The 18,065-nt window shown below is 41.9% G+C and overlaps 2 protein-coding genes across 2 annotated transcripts in view; one reads left to right on the forward strand and one right to left on the reverse strand.

Moving 5' to 3' along the window:
• The first annotated feature begins 2,020 nt into the window (after positions 1 to 2,020).
• On the forward strand, positions 2,021 to 5,392 carry sox8a (SRY-box transcription factor 8a). The gene is made up of 3 exons (XM_005721863.1): positions 2,021 to 2,608; positions 3,357 to 3,610; positions 3,708 to 5,392. The coding sequence occupies exons 1-3, from the start codon at positions 2,199 to 2,201 to the stop codon at positions 4,481 to 4,483; spliced, it is 1,440 nt and encodes a 479-aa protein (XP_005721920.1). The 5' UTR covers positions 2,021 to 2,198; the 3' UTR covers positions 4,484 to 5,392.
• Positions 5,393 to 7,505: 2,113 nt separating this feature from the next.
• Positions 7,506 to 18,065, reverse strand: part of LOC102203381 (arf-GAP with dual PH domain-containing protein 1-like) — a 37,477-nt gene continuing 26,917 nt past the window's right edge. The window contains exons 5-11 of the mRNA XM_005721864.2: positions 15,699 to 15,811; positions 15,444 to 15,590; positions 10,947 to 11,030; positions 10,651 to 10,713; positions 8,989 to 9,060; positions 8,681 to 8,909; positions 7,506 to 8,501 (exon numbers count right to left, since the gene is read on the reverse strand). Of these exons, the coding sequence (XP_005721921.1) occupies positions 8,473 to 8,501; positions 8,681 to 8,909; positions 8,989 to 9,060; positions 10,651 to 10,713; positions 10,947 to 11,030; positions 15,444 to 15,590; positions 15,699 to 15,811 (737 nt within the window). The 3' untranslated portion in view covers positions 7,506 to 8,472. The remainder of the gene's footprint in view (positions 8,502 to 8,680; positions 8,910 to 8,988; positions 9,061 to 10,650; positions 10,714 to 10,946; positions 11,031 to 15,443; positions 15,591 to 15,698; positions 15,812 to 18,065) is intronic.

Raw genomic sequence — 18,065 nt, forward strand, 5'->3', positions numbered from 1 at the left:
GTCACGTGACAGAACAGACGCGGAAGTATGTTATTGTTATTATTATTATTGTTATTATTATTATTACATTTTACATTTAATGATATTATACGGTTTGTATGTATAACGTATACATTTTTTTCAAAACCAATTTAAATGTAATTTATTGGAAGTAAACGGATCTTCCGTAGTACAAATGTTCTGAATCTACCTGATGCCTAAGATGACAAATTTAAAGAGAAATCTATAAAGCAGGATTGAGGGATTCTTGTACCTGAAGCTGTTTGAGAGGCATTTTGCTTCTCTCCTCTCCAGTCAGAGTTTTTCTGGCAGTCCCCTCTTCAGACGCTGAAATGAAGATCACAGGTTAGCACTATTATAGGGTTTATTACTATTACTAATATTATTTTTATTGTTATACTTTTGTATTTTATAATATGACTTTTTTCATTTTGAGCTTTTGTTTTGTTGTTTAGTTCGTTTTTATTGTATGAGAAGTTTTTATTGTAGTTTAGTTTTTTATTAGTTTCATTGTTAATATTGGTCTTTTTAATTATTATTAAATAGAGGGCATATGTCAGAGGCAAGATTTATCAAAACCAATTACAATAAAAACACTGAACTTTTTGAAATCTGTTGAATCACAGTCTTGTTGACATCCACAGTTTCATCCATCACAGCCTCATCGGGCAAGTTGGGATAATATTTTTAAGCAAACTAACTAATTTGTTGTTTTTATCAATAGGTAAGGAATACAAGTGGAATTTTAGCAGAATAAAGACTCTTGTTTCTATGTTTTTCCTAGCTTTCTCTACACTTTCTTTACTCCGCCTGCAGTCACTCTGGGTCTTACAGTGAAGGTTCACTGAAAATGAACAGAGAGTTGTTCTGAAAGAACACCTTTACACTATGATGAAACATTTCCGTCCTAACAGGAGTGGTTTCCTCCAAACTGACCATAGGGCATGAGGTGTCTCAAGAACCAACCGAAAGAACTATGGAAGATTTTGGAGCGGCACTGCTCTCCAACGCCACTTTAAAAACACCAAATGAGGGAATATCTTTTGGAAGAATAATGTTCCATCCCTCCAGTAGTTTTCCAGAGACTTGGAGAATCCACACCGAGGTGCACTGAGGCTTCTCTGTGGACGTGTGGTAGCTCAGCTCCTTAGACTGACTTTTCCATTAACTTGTCACCTGCTTGCAGTAAACGATGTTGTTTTGTAAAGTATAAAGAGTAATGAGGTGCTTACCGATACATTTAAAAAGAAAATAACAGCTGAAGAGTAAAGATTAGCTACTGAACAATGAAATAAATCAGTTATTCATCTGGGAATTAGCTCAGCAATAATAGCTCTAAAAAAGAAAAAGAAATTGAAAGGTAAGCAGTGGAACAGGTTTTCACAGCTCATAGAATCCAAAAAAGAGAATAAATGTGCATGCAGTTATTTTTTTTTATCAACAACAACTGTGGTATTGGTATCACATCAATATGTAGCCCACTGAACAATGTTAATGTTTTTTGCTTTATTTGTGTGAAAAAAAAATATCTCAGACATGAACTGTAGAAAATATCTGATTCTTTGTGTGTTGCCTATGATGTTTTTAATTTATAGCCTATATCACATTTAAACAAGAGAAGCTTGGCACCTTTATATTCAATGGCTTCAAAAAACCCAGTTTCAAAATACATGAAATACATGAAAGTGATTTGATGTGATAACTAATTATTGTGGAAAGTAGCAATCACAGTGATTTGGTCATTAATATGTGTTCAGAATGATTCATCTCATAAATCATGACATGCTCTCCCCTAGTTAAGCTGGCTTTAAAAGATAAAAGAATCAGAGTCAGTATTAGTATCAGTACTGGCCTTGGATTTACTTGGATACCAAAGTGTGCAGTATCACAGCACTCGACTAACTACTCAGGGGCTCTGAAGAAACTCAAGCTTTGCACAAGCCAATAGGACAAGAGGGGTGGAGTGACATGAGCTCTAAAGTGCTACAAAGAGTAGAATGTAACCGTCCCTCGTCAACATTTGCCTGGTCCTGGAGGAGGATGTGAGACGGAATGGAAAAATTCAACAGACCAAATCCGGGATTTTGGTTATTTACGCGGGGTTACACTCTTTCTACAAAGGCGCGCGCCTTTACGCAACTAGAGAGCTCTTTGGGATTTTGGAGGGTGGGGGTCAGTAGATCTTTGCAGCACCAAACATGACTGAGGAGAACAAGCCATTGTCACAGCAGGCATGCAGTCCAGCGGGAACCGACGGGTCTGCGTCCCAGCATGGATCGGATTCAGAGTCTCCGGCCTCTCCGGTAAGGCCCGAAGCGAAGGAGGCAGCGCGCCCGCCCGGGATTACGCCCAAACTGGAGAGCTGCTCGGAAGACGAGCGGTTCCCCACCTGCATTCGCGACGCTGTGTCGCAGGTGCTAAAAGGTTACGACTGGTCGCTGGTGCCTGTGCCCAGTCTGGGGGAGAGGGGGCTGAAGAGTAAACCTCACGTGAAACGGCCTATGAACGCGTTCATGGTTTGGGCGCAGGCAGCGCGGAGGAAGCTGGCGGACCAGTATCCACATCTGCACAACGCTGAGCTCAGCAAGACGCTGGGAAAGCTGTGGCGGTGAGTACACCTGAGTTTCATCTGATGAGCACCTGCACAGTACTGAAACACTGACTAAACATGACTGATCTCTGGAGTTACAGACTCTGGACTCCTCCATGCATCTGCATTTTTGTAGAATTCAATAGATTTTTTAAATTACTATGTTACTGTGTGTTCCCCCCCTTTTTTTTTCATTACCACGATTATGTAATGTAAATCTAATATCATGACAGGCCTGTTTTATTCACTGAAACAAACAAAAACAAGAAAGAATTCCAGTAAAATGAGAGAAAACCTGCAGATTGTGCATAAACAAAGCTATTATGGCGGGAATATCATTTTGTGGTTGTGGTAATACACACTGAGGAACCACTTCATTGTGGCTTTATCTGTACAGTACAAAAAAACAACTTCATCTTTCATGTCTCAGTAACTGTAGATTTTTTAAGAAAAGGAAATATTCATATTCTTTATTTAAGTAAAATAAAGAAGTCCTGCGTTAATGCACTTATGTAAGTAAGTATGTAAGTGGGTATTTCTGTGATGGAGTATTCATATAAAGTAGAATGAAATGGAAAATACACAAAACTGTAACATGTATAGAGTTCTTATGTGATTACTTATGTGAATAACTGTAGTTATTGACATCACTGATGAAAGAAGCAAGGAGTCTGTCTGTGTTTTTGAGGTTTTTTTGGGGTTTTTTGCTTCCTGCTGTGTTTGAAACGCCAGCGGTTGTTCTCTGACTTGTCCCTGTCCTCCTCAGACTTCTCTCTGAAACAGAGAAACGTCCCTTTGTTGAGGAGGCCGAGAGGCTGAGGCTGCAGCACAAAAAAGACTACCCAGACTATAAGTACCAGCCTCGGAGACGCAAGAGCAATAAACCGGACCAGGGCGACTGCAGACCTGCGCTGGTCCAACAGCAGCAGCAGAAGCAGGGCTTGTATAAAATGGACCCGGGTGTGGCCAGGCTGGCTGGCACAGGGGAAGTGGAGCAGCATTACCATTCAGACAGAACAGGTGATGACACTGTGATACTCGTTTCGTTTCTTTTCCCTTTTTTTTTTTAGTTAAATGTGAAAAAGCTGATTAAGGTTCACTTGATTTTGCGTTCCAGGTCAGTCTCACGGGCCTCCAACACCTCCCACCACCCCTAAAACAGACCTGCACATGGGACCCAAACACGAGAACCATCAGTCTGTGGACACATTGAGCTCCAGCGCTGCTCCTCCTCCCAACCGTCAGAACATTGACTTCAGTAACGTAGACATCTCTGAGCTCAGCACTGACGTCATCGGCACCATCGACGCCTTCGACGTTCACGAGCTCGACCAGTACCTGCCTCCAAACAGCCACGGTGCCACTGTTCTAACCCCGCCAGACACCAACAACCCCTCCGGTACTTTCATCCCACCCAGCACCGACTGTCACACTCCCAACATCCAAAATTGGACGTCCAAAATGTCTGGTGGGACTTCCGCTGGAATGCCACTACCCTCTTCCAATTGTGAGACCGACGGGCTGCACAAGGATGGCGGCCAAAAACCTCAGATTAAAACTGAGCGGATGAGCCCGGGTCACTACAACTCCTCAAGTCCTCCACCACCGTCACACCAACCTGAGTATACATCCCTGGGTTCGGGCGTCTGTCCTTCCTCCACCCCTACCACCTCCTCGTCTGCCAACCAGTCAGACTACACCGACCTTCAAAACTCCAGCTTCTACAGCGCTTTCTCTGGTTACCCCGCCAGCCTGTATCAGTACCCATACTTTCATTCCTCCCGCAGGTCTTACACCACCCCACTGATCAACAGCCTGGCCTTGGCACCACCTACTCATAGTCCTCCCTCTGGCTGGGAGCAGCCCATCTATACGACCCTCACCAGGCCTTGAAGAAGACAAAAATATATAGCCATATAGACTGACTTCTAACAGACCAAAATATTTGAACATTGATGATCATTGCCGGCCGTAACTCACATAGTGTGTCATATATTGCTGCATTTGTTGATTTTCAGGCAAAAAAACGTTAGCGTTTTTGTCCACTTTGAGTACAAACACCTGCAGAGTGACATTTAAACCCGCCCTGGACACCAAAATGTTCCACTGAAATGCCACACTAATGAAATTTCAGCATGAAAGTAGCACCTATTTCAGACAGGGCGTTTTATAACACTTTTCCACACTAAAACTTAAATAGTTTCCTAATTTTTATACACTTTTATTAAAGTCACTTGGAAAGTGACGCGTTTCCAAAGGGCTTCTTATTCCTTCACCAGTAAGAATGTGATTTACATCGACATGACCAGGAGATTGTAACTTTTCTTAATTAGATTAAAAACAGGAGACCTGCAAGCCTTAAAGGCCCACGCCTGCTTAACTGTTTGGTATAGCATGTGTTGCATTTCGTGGTTATGTATGATAGTTGGACAAAATAAAAGATGTTTTGCCGAATTTGTAGTTTACGTAAAAGGAAGTTGTACCTGTGAGCAGGAGTTTTGAAGCCCCTCTTGGTCCTATCAGTTGTTCTCTGCAGACCCGGTCCCTCCTGCTGCTTCATTTCCACTGTGACAGCTGCTCCTGCTGAGTTTCCTGTGAGGAGATTAGTTAATTTCACAGTCCAAGCTGCGGCTGTCCTGTCCGTCAGCCACAAGGTTTGATAGGCGGGACAGCTGGGTGAGGTTTTCACAGAGGCACCACACAAGAAACACACAAATTATTAAAGAAGAAAGAAATGTGGGTAAAAACAAGTCCTACACTCAATGGCTGTGTAGACCTGCTATACTGACAATAAAAAATAACCAAAAATGAAGCTGAGGTTGTGCTTATTACGTCCATGTAAGGACTGCAGTGCTGTGAAGCCGCAGGTTCACTGAGAATGAATGTTTGCCACATGTTCCAGCCACTCAGTGACCGTAGTATCTTTAGGACAAACACACCCGTTTTTAAACACTTCCTGTGTGGGTCTGAGCCGGCTGCTGCAGCTCAGTGGCTCCCTGTCTCAGCAGTTTACCGTGACAACCCAGGTGCCAACGACAACAAGGGCGCCAGACAGAAGAGACATTGATTTATTCACATGTGCGTACAGCCCTGGAGCCAACGTGCGGACGTTTGTGGAAGAGTGGCGAGATCATCAGGTGACATTTGCACCAACAGACCTTCAGTTAAGTCTTTATTCTGTGGTGAGTGTGCAACTTCACACATGCCAAGCTCCATTTGCTGCTGACCAGTGAGCCCCATCCACTGTAAAACAAACTGAGCTTCTAACATGTCACTTGAAAATTCAGGCTGTTTATTTGAGTTTAAAGGAGGGAACTGAACATCTATCATTTCATTCAGTGATCCCTGTGATGAGTATATGTCTTAAGTAGGTCCACATGAGGGGAATTATGACATTTTGCTTTCTCACTAAGAGAGACATGAGCATATTCACACCACCCTTGGCTCTGGGTATAGTGTTGCATTCGATGGCAACTGTGAAGCTGGGATTTCTGAAGTTCTCCAAAAAAAAAAAAAAAATAGTGGAAAAAAACAACACCAGAAATTGACTTTCCTACTCAATAACTTTCAAGGTTATTTTTTTTAAGGCTTCTCACCCCCTGCTTCTACCTCTTTGTATCATTTTTTTTTCAAATTGGGAGCTCAAGAACTAGGCTAACTCTCAAATAGCGTTTGAGCTTCTAATGATTTTAATAAAATATGTCATCAATTAAAAATGTCACCCAAGCTTTTACCAATCGAATAATCAGTTTTGATTTTGTAGTCACGTGGTCAGTAACCATATGATATTAAGTGTTCCACTGTTTCAGATGTGTAACAGTCTGGGGTCAAGTAAATGAAGTCCAAGTCACACACCAGCCTAGAGAACAGTCGACAACCATCTCAAAACTATGAGAAAATTGTTGTGCTCCCTGACCGGTTGGCAAGTGGTTGCTGGAGGTTGGTGGTAGTTGCTCTGAAATCGATATATATTCACACATATCAGTGCAACCACTGGTTGCAAGGAAAAAAATGTGCATTTCCCGCCTGGTTGCTGATTATTTTGTCTGCTAACAGATTGCCACAGTTAGCACGGAAATACACAGGAGCTAGTGAAACTCTAAAAAGTGTGTCATAAGCCAGAAACAAAGACCGTCTGGCTTTAAAGTAAACGTTACTTTGAATGCTCTCTGGTTTGTACGATTGGCTAGCATTGTGTTTGTGTTTGCAGATGAGTAAGGGTCTTCCATGCAAACTATGGGCAACTGTGACTAATAACCAAAGCAGAAAGTTTTCCCTGAATGACAGCCAGCAACCTTCTGCAACCATTTTCCAAGCGGTCAGAGAATATATGATTATATTATTATATTTTACCTGTGACACCAGAGACACATAAGGATGTGTCGATTTCAATATAAAACTACCTCTCACTCTGACAGTGGTTAACACTGCTGCCTCAGAGCAAGAAGGTCCAGTAGCTGTTCACGACGTGGACTTTGTATGTTTTGTCTGTAAGTTAAGAGAATGGATCTCTAACTCTCTTTCAGTAATTTCCCAGCAGTGTAGTATCCTTCTGGACTAAAGTGTCAGTCTATTTTTTTTGCCATCTGTTTGTACAAACTGCTTCAGTTTACATTAATGTCCCCCACATGCTCGCACATGATTCACATCGCCCTGTGAGCAGTGGCGGGGTGATAAAAGAGCTCCACCTAGTGGAAGAATTGGGGAGCACTGGCAGCCATGCTCAAAAAGACAGTACTTTCAACAGGTGTATTTGTGTATTGTTGTCAGCCATGGTTTAGTTTAGACTTTTGTGCACCAATCAGGATTCAAGGTTACTTGAAAGCAACAGCAGATGGATCAGTGTGTGGAAAACTGTTGAAAGACAACAGAGAAGAGGGAACACGGAGGACAATCCAAAACACCGGCAGCTCATTTCAGGATCCTTTGTATTGATTTTATAATGAAACAAACTATCACTGTGATTTAAGGATCAACACAACCATGTGTCTTTAAAACAAGATGCAAAGATTAAACGAAACGTCTGTAGAAGTGTCATATAAATTACAATCCTGTCACATTACAATCCTGGAAAGCAGCGATAACCGTCTACGATGACTCAGTATGTTCAACAGTACAAATAAATAAGAGAACATCTGTCAGATTGAGGTTTGAAAGGTAACCCTGCCTGGATGCAGATATGCCACCTCGTGCTGCCGAAACAGCAGAGGTGCTCACTGAGAGATTGTTGTGTGTATGTTTGTGTGTTTCGTATGCATATTTGTTGTTAACAGCACTTTGCAGATTTCAGGTTTACCAGGGTTTTAGTGCGGGAGGTTCAACCTCACAGTGTCCTCAATGAAAAACGTCGCACGCACACAGAATAAGCCACTGTCATCAAAACTGTACATTCAATAAATTAACAATGCATTGTCTTTGTTAAGCAACCAGTGAAATGACTCTAGATTACATAATTACATTAGATTACAGACAGAATGAACCATTCACAAGACAAAAAATTCTGGGTGGGAAGGGGGAGGAGGAGCTTGTTGCAAGGGGAAGGGTCCACATGGCTGAGGAGAGGAGAGGAAAGGGTTTCTGATGTGATAATGTACAACACAAGGTTGGTAAGCGCAAGAGTGATGACATCATCTACCCTTGGCCATGAGGGGCCTCGAGTCCCGTTAGAGTTTTAGGCTTCGTACACGAGACAGACTGGAGTCCTGCCGGTGTTTCCTTTCCTTTCTTCGTGTTTTCCCATCTCGGCCCATCCCTAAAACCCCTCGTGACCCATAAGACCCACCCCGCCTCTTCTAGCCATGGTCAGTGGTCGCACCCTGGGGCCGTCTCTGATCTGAATGAGACCGGGCTGGTCCAGTTGAGCGCTTGGTTTCCAGCAGATTTCAAGGCTTGTGTTTGAAATGGGCCTCCACTGCAGGGACACAGAGAAAACGACTTTCAGTAACAGGAAATTCATTTTTTTTCGTGTTTCGCTTATAGTCCGTATATAATGGTAGGATTTTAAAGCTTTACACATGCCCTTTCCCCCACAACAAAACATGCAAAAAAATAAATAAACCATTTTAGGACTCTAATGTTTTACTTAATGACCTGCGTACTCCTGTGGCCTCATTGGTCGATTTATGACCCTCTGGAAAGCGGCTATCCAGTCCTGTTGCTCGGCCTCGGTCTCACAGGCAAAGAGGAACTTCCTGTCTGGCGTGACGATGGTGATGCCGTGGTTCCAGTGGTAGCCCTGTGTGGACGGAGGCAAGCCAGCCAGGACAGTGTAGCTGTTCTCCTTGCTGCCGATGAACACCTCCCCGCGGGCGTAGGCATCCTGAGGGACAGAAAGACAAACTAAGCAAGCCACAAATGAACCAAATCAAAAGGTTGGGTCGATGCAGCGCTCTTCTTACCAGAGGGTCTTTGAAATACATGAGCCGCCTGTCATCCATCGTAAACCACCTCTTCTTGAAGCCCTCAGTGTGCTAACGCAGAGTAAGACAGACAGTACATTTGTTGAAAGGAGGGAGACAAACGCACATTTTGTCACTTATCATAAGACATGAAGATGAAGTTTTGTTGCAACTTGCAATACTCACTCCTCCCTAAACTCAAAGAAACTGCTTCAAATACAGGTAAAGAAAAAACAATCATAATTTTACCACGAGGGAGAAAAAAGCTCCAAAATTTCTTCTTTAGTTTTTAGCTTTTATAATACATACTGTATATAAAAGATTACATAGCCACTGTGACTCGAACTATTAGGCTGTCAAGTACCGTTTTGTGGAATCAGATGTCAAGATGTCATTAACAATTGTTGGGTCTTACTGAGAAACTGAAAAATGCTGCAGCATCAATCACAAAGTAGCCACGCCCTAAATCATATTCTGCTTCGTCGTTTGTTTCACTTTAACAAAGTCACCATCATGCTGTATTAAACCAAACTAGTATCTGAGACCATTTGAGAAAATAAATTGAGCGAGCAGATGACTCCTACACAGCCATACTTCTTCTTGCAACCTATAGACTGTATACAAAGGATGGATGGAGCTTCCTGGTCTGAAAAAGTGAAAGCCATTCTTTCAAATGGTCAACAGGAAGTGACTACAAAAAACTGGGTCTACACAGCTTTGGCAACAAGGGATAAGAACACCAAAGGCAATTAATACCTTGTTTGTTTCAATAAAAGAAATACTGGAGAGAAACTTAATCCAACAATAGCAGGTGTAGTCAGTAGGGTGAGTGGGTAGGGAGAGTGCACTAGCGTGCTTTTGGAGCAACCTAAATCCAAATGGGAGAACCAAGCAATAAAGCTCCAAATCTTTTTGGATACAACATGAAGCTTATTTTGTAAACAATGTTCCCGGTTTGATTTTTGGGTGACTCGATTTTATAATTGACAAGTAGCTAGCCTATGAGTGTACACTGTCCCCAAGTTTCTTAGCCTCATGCACCCTTCACTTATCGGGTCAGGTTTTAATGAAAGTCAAAATTCCAGCTTCACCCGACAACATTAATAAGTAACTTTTTAATATTTATAATATATGCTATGATCAGAGGAGTCGCCCCCTGCTGGTCATTAGAAAGAATGCATTTTAACTCCCTTTCATTTTCAGACTGACAAATTACGCCCATCTTTTATATACAGTTAATGAAATCTGCATTTGTTCCATCACTTTCACTACTGCATTTTCAAACTTTCAAATATTTTCTTAAATAATTAATTACAATTTACAACACAGCTAGCCTTAGCTTTAGGCATGACTCAGACTTAATTAGGTCAGTCTGGTTTATGGTTGTAATGGTTCACAGAATGAGAAAGAAGAACAATAATTGTAATCGCTAATGTTTACTTTTTTATTGCAGAATTCTGAACAGATTTACTCCCTTGAGCCTCCATAACCTTAAAAATAATTCCAGCAGAAGAAACCAGGAGGCTAAAAGATTAGGAACCAATGCACTACTCTGAACCTGGAGACACTTTGGCCATATTTAGGTCACCTGAACACTGAAACTCAGGTGTAACTGATACTATCATCCTTAGTTCACTATAGAGGGATGACTACAGCACCAACCTTTGGACCCGTTTTCTCCATAAAGCCTTCCTTCATAAAGCTTCGGGTCAGTTTGGGCACCAGCTGGAGCAGCAAATAGACAAAAGAGAATCATGTAAAGAAAAAAGAAAAAGCATGCATGAAATATTAAAAACTGCCCTTATTTCAGCATGGACATGTGCAGTGGGATCAGAGGCGTCAAGACTGCCATGCAGTAGAAAAGCATCATGAACAGACACCTCTGAGAATGCTGTTTATTTTTTGAAACTATAAGCTCAGTAACAGTGATGCGCATGCTTAAATCACACCATCCTCACCTCTTCGTCACTCGCTCCCGGGAAGGCAACCTGCAGGTAGTGGAACCTGGCAGCTCTGATAGCATTGAACCAGTCGACCATCTCCTGCAAAGGACAAAAAGCTCTCTCAGTGGTACCATGCCCTGCCACACTTCATATCTTATTCATTCTAATCCGTCATTTCTGTTCTGAGTAAATAAAACAGATTTTGGATGAAGGTATCTGTCACACACAGCAGAATGAATTCCAAGGCGTGCGTTGCTGCGTGGAAGCTGCAGCGCTGTCGATAAATCCGCTACAAAACGTGAGAGTGACAGGGATGCTGAATGAACCCAGTGAACCCTTCCTGTGACAGCAGGCAGGAACTGTAATGCACCAGCAGAGGGAGCAGTGCACCCTTTGTCATTCTTACTCCACCAAATGGCTTTAAAACCTCTCCGTTTCTTCTCTTTCATCTGTTCAGCTTTGATTATGTCTCCCTCTAATTCTGCTTCAGCCCCAAATCCCAGTAACGTAGCAGCAACGTGAGGCTCAGCAGTGTAAAACTCTCAGGAACACACACCGTCAGTTTAAAGGTTGAAGTGCAGAATTGTATTCAGGGAGGAAGTGTAATGATGGACAGCTTATCTTACACATAGCAGGGCTATAAGATGTCAGATATGGCTGTTTGTGTTGTTCAGTAAGCTAACGGTGTTTGTTTGTATCTTTCAGCGTGTGGCTTGATCATTGGGCAACCATAGCTTACGATACCATATTTACTGCAGTGTCTAAGAGCTCTATCACTATCTTACACATTCACAGCCACTTTATTAGGTATACTTGTTCAGCTGCTCATTATTGTATCAACGGTTCAGGCTGGTGATGGTCCTGTAATAGCACACTTTAGGCCCTTTAGTACCAGCTGAGCATCATTTAAATGCCACAGTCCATTTGAGAATTTCTGCTAACCACGTCCATCCCTTGACCTCAGTGTTGCCATCTTCTGATAGCTGCTTTCACGTTAAAAAGCTCAAATCATCTCAAACTGGTTCTTTGAACGTGACACTGAGTTCACTGGACTCTAATGGTCTCCACAATCACCAGATCTCAAGCCAGCACCTTTGGGATGTGGTGGAGCAGGAGAGTTACATCACTGCGTGCAAACGCTGTGTGATGCTGTCATGTTAGCATGAAACAAAATCACTGAGGAATGTTTGCAGGACTAGATGAATCTACCCCATTAGGAATTAAGGCAAAAGTCCTTCTAATGTGTGCCTAATAAAGTGGCCGGTGAAGGCCTACTGTTGGTCATACAAACAAAAACATTTAAAATGCTCTAACCACTGGATAACTGTATACAGAGGAAGAAGGAGTCACAGATTATGCTCAGTGCCGATATTTTACAGTTTTTCCAAATGATATCTATGTGACCAGCAGCAGTGGCAGATCAGGGTGTGGGTGTTGGGCAGAGGGGCGGGTTAGTGTGTGCAGACATCATCATCCATCCATTTACTTTTATGAGAAGAAAAATGCCTGTCAGGAGCTTTATTGGACTGATCCGTTACCTCTGGGAGCGGAAGGGCTACAACACCTGTGAACACACCCTGCACCTTAATAACAATGAACTGGCCTAACCTAAGAGAGCCTGCAAACATTACTCACTATTTGCATGTCCTTAACATTTACTCAGAGTCAGATTCAAATGTTCTGACCCTCAATCAAGCAACAGGTGTGGCTGCATTTTAGGAAGTTGACACTCGACGCTTTTGTCTAAGAACATGGCTTTGATTTTGTATTACAACTGGCATATTTCATCACCTTTGGTATAACAACTGGCTAATCCAGCACTAGCTTCAGCGCTGGTGTCTGTAGCAGCTATAGCCAGACCAACCAGACAAAACATGATTTCACAACTAGAATGATTCATTACTCCCCAGGACTCGAGGCCTCTTCACGTTTTTCTCTCACTAGGTCTGAAATCCCATAAATATGTGCAGGTGCTTACTGTTGTCATCATTTCAGTATCAAATCATATTAAAATAACAGTTAAAAGTTAAGATTTAATTTGATGTAAATGCTTGTGTTTTAATTAAGGTTAATAAGCCTAGCAGGTGGAGCGCACTCAGTGCATTCTGACTGATTTAATTCATTTCGTGATAACAGGCAAAACTGTAGCGATCACAGCTATTTTCATCTTAATATAACATCCTAGTTTTTGAACAACTGGCTGCTTCCAGGACTGTGCACAAGTCTAGATTTGCCCCTAATTTCTTTACATTTTGCTTCCAAGGAGGTAAACATTATTGCAATTTTTAAAAAAGTGGTGTGAATGTTTTCAGCGCAATATTTTGTTGTTGTTGTTGTTAAGCCACTTAACACTGACTTATGAATCATGCAAGCATGAAAAGCAAAGCTCAAGGAAACGCACGAGTGTTCTTTCGACACAGAACAGACAGCTTAGCAAAGAACTAATTGTATTTTTAGACACTTTGTTTCCAGCAGCCTGTCACTAAAGTGCAGAATTTGTTAAAAAATCTGAAAAATGGCAAAGATAACACAATGGGACAAATATAAAATAGTATAATTAAACCAAGATGATGATTCTCAAAAAGCAATTCGCTGAAAACTTGGAATATCTCATCATGGTGTGGCTTTAAGAAAAATGGACAAAAGAAGAAGTGGCAAACCTAAAACACTATGTTCAGAAGATGACCAATCTATGAACGTTGTGTCCTGGTTTTTCTCATTGGGCTGTGCAGGTGACCCACATACTGCCTTTACCTTACCATATAAAACACCTTAAGGTGCCTGCTGTTGTGATTTGGAGCTATATAAATAAAGGTCCAGAGAATTCTCATTCCCAACGCGTAACATACTGACGATTTATCACAGCCCGAGGCATCTCATAAGGACGCGGAAGGGTACATTTCGCGTTACTATGAGACGCTCCGGATTGTCAATTGAATCCAATAGAATGGCGTTTGAGGCGGTAACACATGCTTAGAGCAGAGGCTCCAGCCGTCCATTCCAGTCCGAGCCCTAACCCTAACCTTAACCCTATCAGATAGTGTTTTCCAAAGTGATTCATGATCAGAACGTAAAACAAAGGTACATGTACAAATTCATTCATCACCCCTGTTCTCCAGGAACTTCACTGGCTCCGTGTGAAATTCCAGATAGTGTACAAACTTCTTCTGGTCACCTTCAAGGTCCTTCATAACCTCGCTCCTCCCTACCTCTCTTCTGCCCGCTCACTTCGACCCTCGTCTTCTGTTCAGCTTGCTGTGCCTTCTTTCCGCCTCACCGTCATGGTAAGCAGGGCCTTCAGCTGCTCTGCTCCCAGGCTGTGGAACTCTCTACCCCAGGTACAGTGGAACGCCGACTTACGAATACCCCCGAAAAATTCAAGTTACGAAGGCACTGAACGGCAATATTTCTGCCCGTGTTACGGCAAAATGCCCGTGTTATGAAATCTGCTGGCTCTGATTGGCTGAGCCTAGAATGCCTACAATGCCGTCCGAATCATGTGACAACCCCGTGGCTTTTGTACTTGCGCTTCGCTGTTCCACTTAATAAACGACGTATTGTTGTTGCCGTTAGCAATTAGCCTATCGTTCACTCAAAAGGCGCGATGGGTGCTTCGACTTACGAAAGACCCTCGGGAACGAATAAATTTGGTAAGTTGGGGTTCCACTGTATAAGAAACCTTGATTCTCTCCTCCATTTTAAATCCCTACTCAAAACCCATCTTTTCAACTCTGCATATTCACTGTGAACCTGTTGTTTGTGTACGTTATCTTGTGCTCTTGTTTTCTTATTTTTCTTCTGTCATTGTTCTATTATGTGTTTTATTCTATTGTTAAGTGTCCTTGGATGTCTTGGCACTTTCAAATAAAATGTATTATTATTATTATTATTATTATTATTATTATCATTATTATTATTATTATTATTATTATTATTTCAAAGGCTGTCATGCCTCCAAACGCGAAACACACCAACGATTTGGATGAGAACATGTTGTACAATTCACTTTATTTAAACTGAATTAATGGTGATGCAGAAGCCTGGTTTAAATTTGCCCCAAGGCCTTCTCCTTCTGGTCTTTCTCCCAGGTTTTCTGTCTTCTCTCCAATAAAAACTAAAAAACAAAGAAGCTTTAAATGTCCTTGGAGAAGCGTGGAGAACTGTTCCTGAAGACTGAAAGAAAGCTGCCTAAGACACTCCAGGCTGTGGTGGAGACTTTCAAGCTTGTTAGAATTGTACAAACTCCCTATTTTCCAGATTCTTAGCAAAATATAAAGAAATGATGGAGGGCAAAGACTTTTGCACAGTATTGTGCTTTGTTCATAATCTAAGGCATAGTGTCCTCAAATTAAAGTCTGCACTCTGCCATCAGAGTCATCTTTTGAGGCCACAGATCTCCTCTGTGCTATTTTTAAAGCTCCGCGCGTGAGAAGCAGAAGCCCGTCATTTTAGTGTACATAGTAATTTGGAGTTACTTGTGCAGAAATGTGTGTAATACATGCACGTGCGTACCTTGGCGTCGCTGTGGTAAACAAAGATGTTCCTTGTGCTGTTGTCTTTCAGGTAGGTGATCTGCAGTCCGCAGGGGTTGCCAATCTTGGCAGGCTGGAAGGTGGCATTGAGGGTTTCTATTTTCATTATTGCCTTGGGATCTCTGGCCTTGACAGGAGCAGGGGTAAACAATGAATTGTAAAAGTCTCACATTCCTCAGTATGGCTGCTGTGCACCAAAGAGAAATTCTGCTATTGGCTGTATCGTGTTTCTTACATCCTGCTTGTTGAAGTATTTCAGCGCTCCCTCCCTCTCTGACAGGACAAACTTTCTGCTGAGAAACTGACCGTTGTCTCTTCCTCGTTTCCATAGAAACCCCTCTCGGTACCCTGGGTAGAAAGAAAAAAAGAAATAAATGTGTGTGTGTGTGGTAGGGGAGCTGGTACCATAAAGCCTTTATAGGAGACAGGAGATCAAACAGAGGAGACGTTTACAACAGTGATGGGGAGATATTGTAACTGGTTGGTGTCAGATGATACTTCAGTTAAGCTGAAATCAAAGATCGTTTGAAATCTCATTTATGCAGACAGCGAGGAAAAGGAGACGGCGTGCAAGAGAGAGAAAACACAGCAGAGCGGGAAGAAACAAACAGGGGAGGGGCTAAAAAAACAGCGTGAGTCAGCGCAGACGGTTTTTATTGTTTCTGTACATAGAACATGCTTTCCCATGTTAATGACATGCCGCACTATTTGTAGCCCTGTTATGTTTTCTTCTTCTCCTTTGGTCTATTTCAGTAAACCCCTCTGACTCACACTGCCTCTTCTTCTTGCTTTTATCTTCTATTTCTGTCGAGCTCTGATGTGTTTTTTTTGTCTGGATCTATTTTTGCGAGTTAAAATTATAGGAAGCATAACCAGGTAGTCCTCCAAAGAAGCGACTAATTTACATTCAAGATGAAACTGAAATCCCTACACTGGGGAGGACAAATAAAGAGAGGGGGTTACGCTAAATAAAGTTTAGAAATTTCAATGAAATTCGAATTTGTCAAAAATTTCCCAAGTGCTTTTATAAAAGAGCAAGGGATTTTCAGCATAGCATTTTCTTTAAAGCTGAGACAGCATCATGCCGAAAACAAAAGCAATCAGTTTAGACTTTGTTGATGGTCACAAAGCAGAAGATGAACATACAAAATGATTAGAGTGTTTCAAAGTGTTTCAAAGTGTCAAGAACTGGAAAGAGAAGTAATATCAAGAAATTCAAAGACAGTCACAGAGTACAGAACAACCCTCGCAGAGGTAGGAAACAAGACTTCAAAGACTAGAAAGAAAAGTAGCGAGAGATGTGACTAAAGACCCCAGAGCAACTGCCAGGACACGAGTGAAGGACTCAGCCAAATAGGAATTGTAGAGGACAGGACAATCACCACAACCCTGTACAGAACCTGTATAGACTCAGAGGCTGAACCAAGAACTTCATTCCACAACCTGGACGCATACTGCAAGTTCGTCTGATCGGATGAAACTAAACTGAAACTCTCTGGCCACAAAGATGCTGCTTATGTTTGGAGAGAAAAAGGAAGAGGTGTACAACCTAAAGAACACAGCCCCCACAGCAGTGGTGGGAGTATTATGCTGTGCGATTCTTCATTGTGTCTAGTCATGAAGAAAGAAGAATATGTGATGATTTTGAAAAAAAACCCCTCGAGCAGTAAGCAGAAAAACTGGGTCTGGATCTTCCAACATGGCAATGACTCAAAATATACGTGAACAAACACTCCTGGTGAAGAACCAAAGTAAGCGTTACTGACTGGTCTGCACAAAGGCCGGACTTGAATGCTATTGAAAATCTGTGGGATGAACTAAAGTCCAAGGTCCATCTTGGAACACCACCAAATTTGGAGGAAGTCGAGAGATTCACCAAAGAGAAATGGGCTCGTTGAGAACTACAAGTAACAACTGCAGTCGAATTCTGTCCTCATCTGTATGAGGATTGTTTCACCTGCACTTACACGACTATTTAATCACACAGGTAGTTTCATTTGTTAAGCTATGAAGAGGCCAATGAAAACACCGCAGTGTGTCAAAAGCTTCTCCATTTCCAGGAAAGGTTTCAGTGGGTAACTGAAAAACCTCAATATCGCCGCAGTGGTAGCGTTTCTGGATAAATCAATGTTTTTTAAAATGAAACAATTTTCACATACACAGTTTAGTTTTCGCGGTTGATTTTATTCGCCAGCATTTTTTTGGGTGGAAGCATAAATGCCACCTATAAATAAAACCAAACATGGTCCGTCACAACCGAAAAAAAATCAACAAAAAGATGACGGCTGCTGGTAAAATAAACTGAAAAGCAGAGGTCAGCAATAACTATTACAACATAGTTTTATGACATAAACAAAAGGCAAATACCACTGCTAATATAAAAAAATAAGCTTACATAAAATTATGAACTGCAGCTTTACAGTTAAAAAGCTTGAGGAGTCATTTTCATATTCACTCACATTTCTTTACTTTACTGCTGTCTTTTCTATTCTTTTTATTAGCAGCCATTGATTACCTGTCTTCTATCTATTCATCTTCTGCACTCATTCTGCTCCATATATGCGTGTGTGTGTGTGTGTGTGTGTGTGTGTGTGTGTGTGTG

This window comes from Pundamilia nyererei, unplaced genomic scaffold, assembly GCF_000239375.1.
Source record: "Pundamilia nyererei isolate P.nyererei 1_Seehausen unplaced genomic scaffold, PunNye1.0 scaffold00005, whole genome shotgun sequence".
Taxonomy (NCBI): Eukaryota; Metazoa; Chordata; class Actinopteri; order Cichliformes; family Cichlidae; genus Pundamilia; species Pundamilia nyererei.

Coding starts and splice junctions, on each gene's coding strand:
- sox8a (XM_005721863.1), top strand. CDS start 2,199: ATGACTGAGGAGAACAAGCCATTGTCACAGCAGGCATGCAGTCCAGCG. Junction 2,609..3,356: donor ACGCTGGGAAAGCTGTGGCG/GTGAGTACACCT, acceptor TGTCCTCCTCAG/ACTTCTCTCTGAAACAGAGA. Junction 3,611..3,707: donor TTACCATTCAGACAGAACAG/GTGATGACACTG, acceptor TTTGCGTTCCAG/GTCAGTCTCACGGGCCTCCA.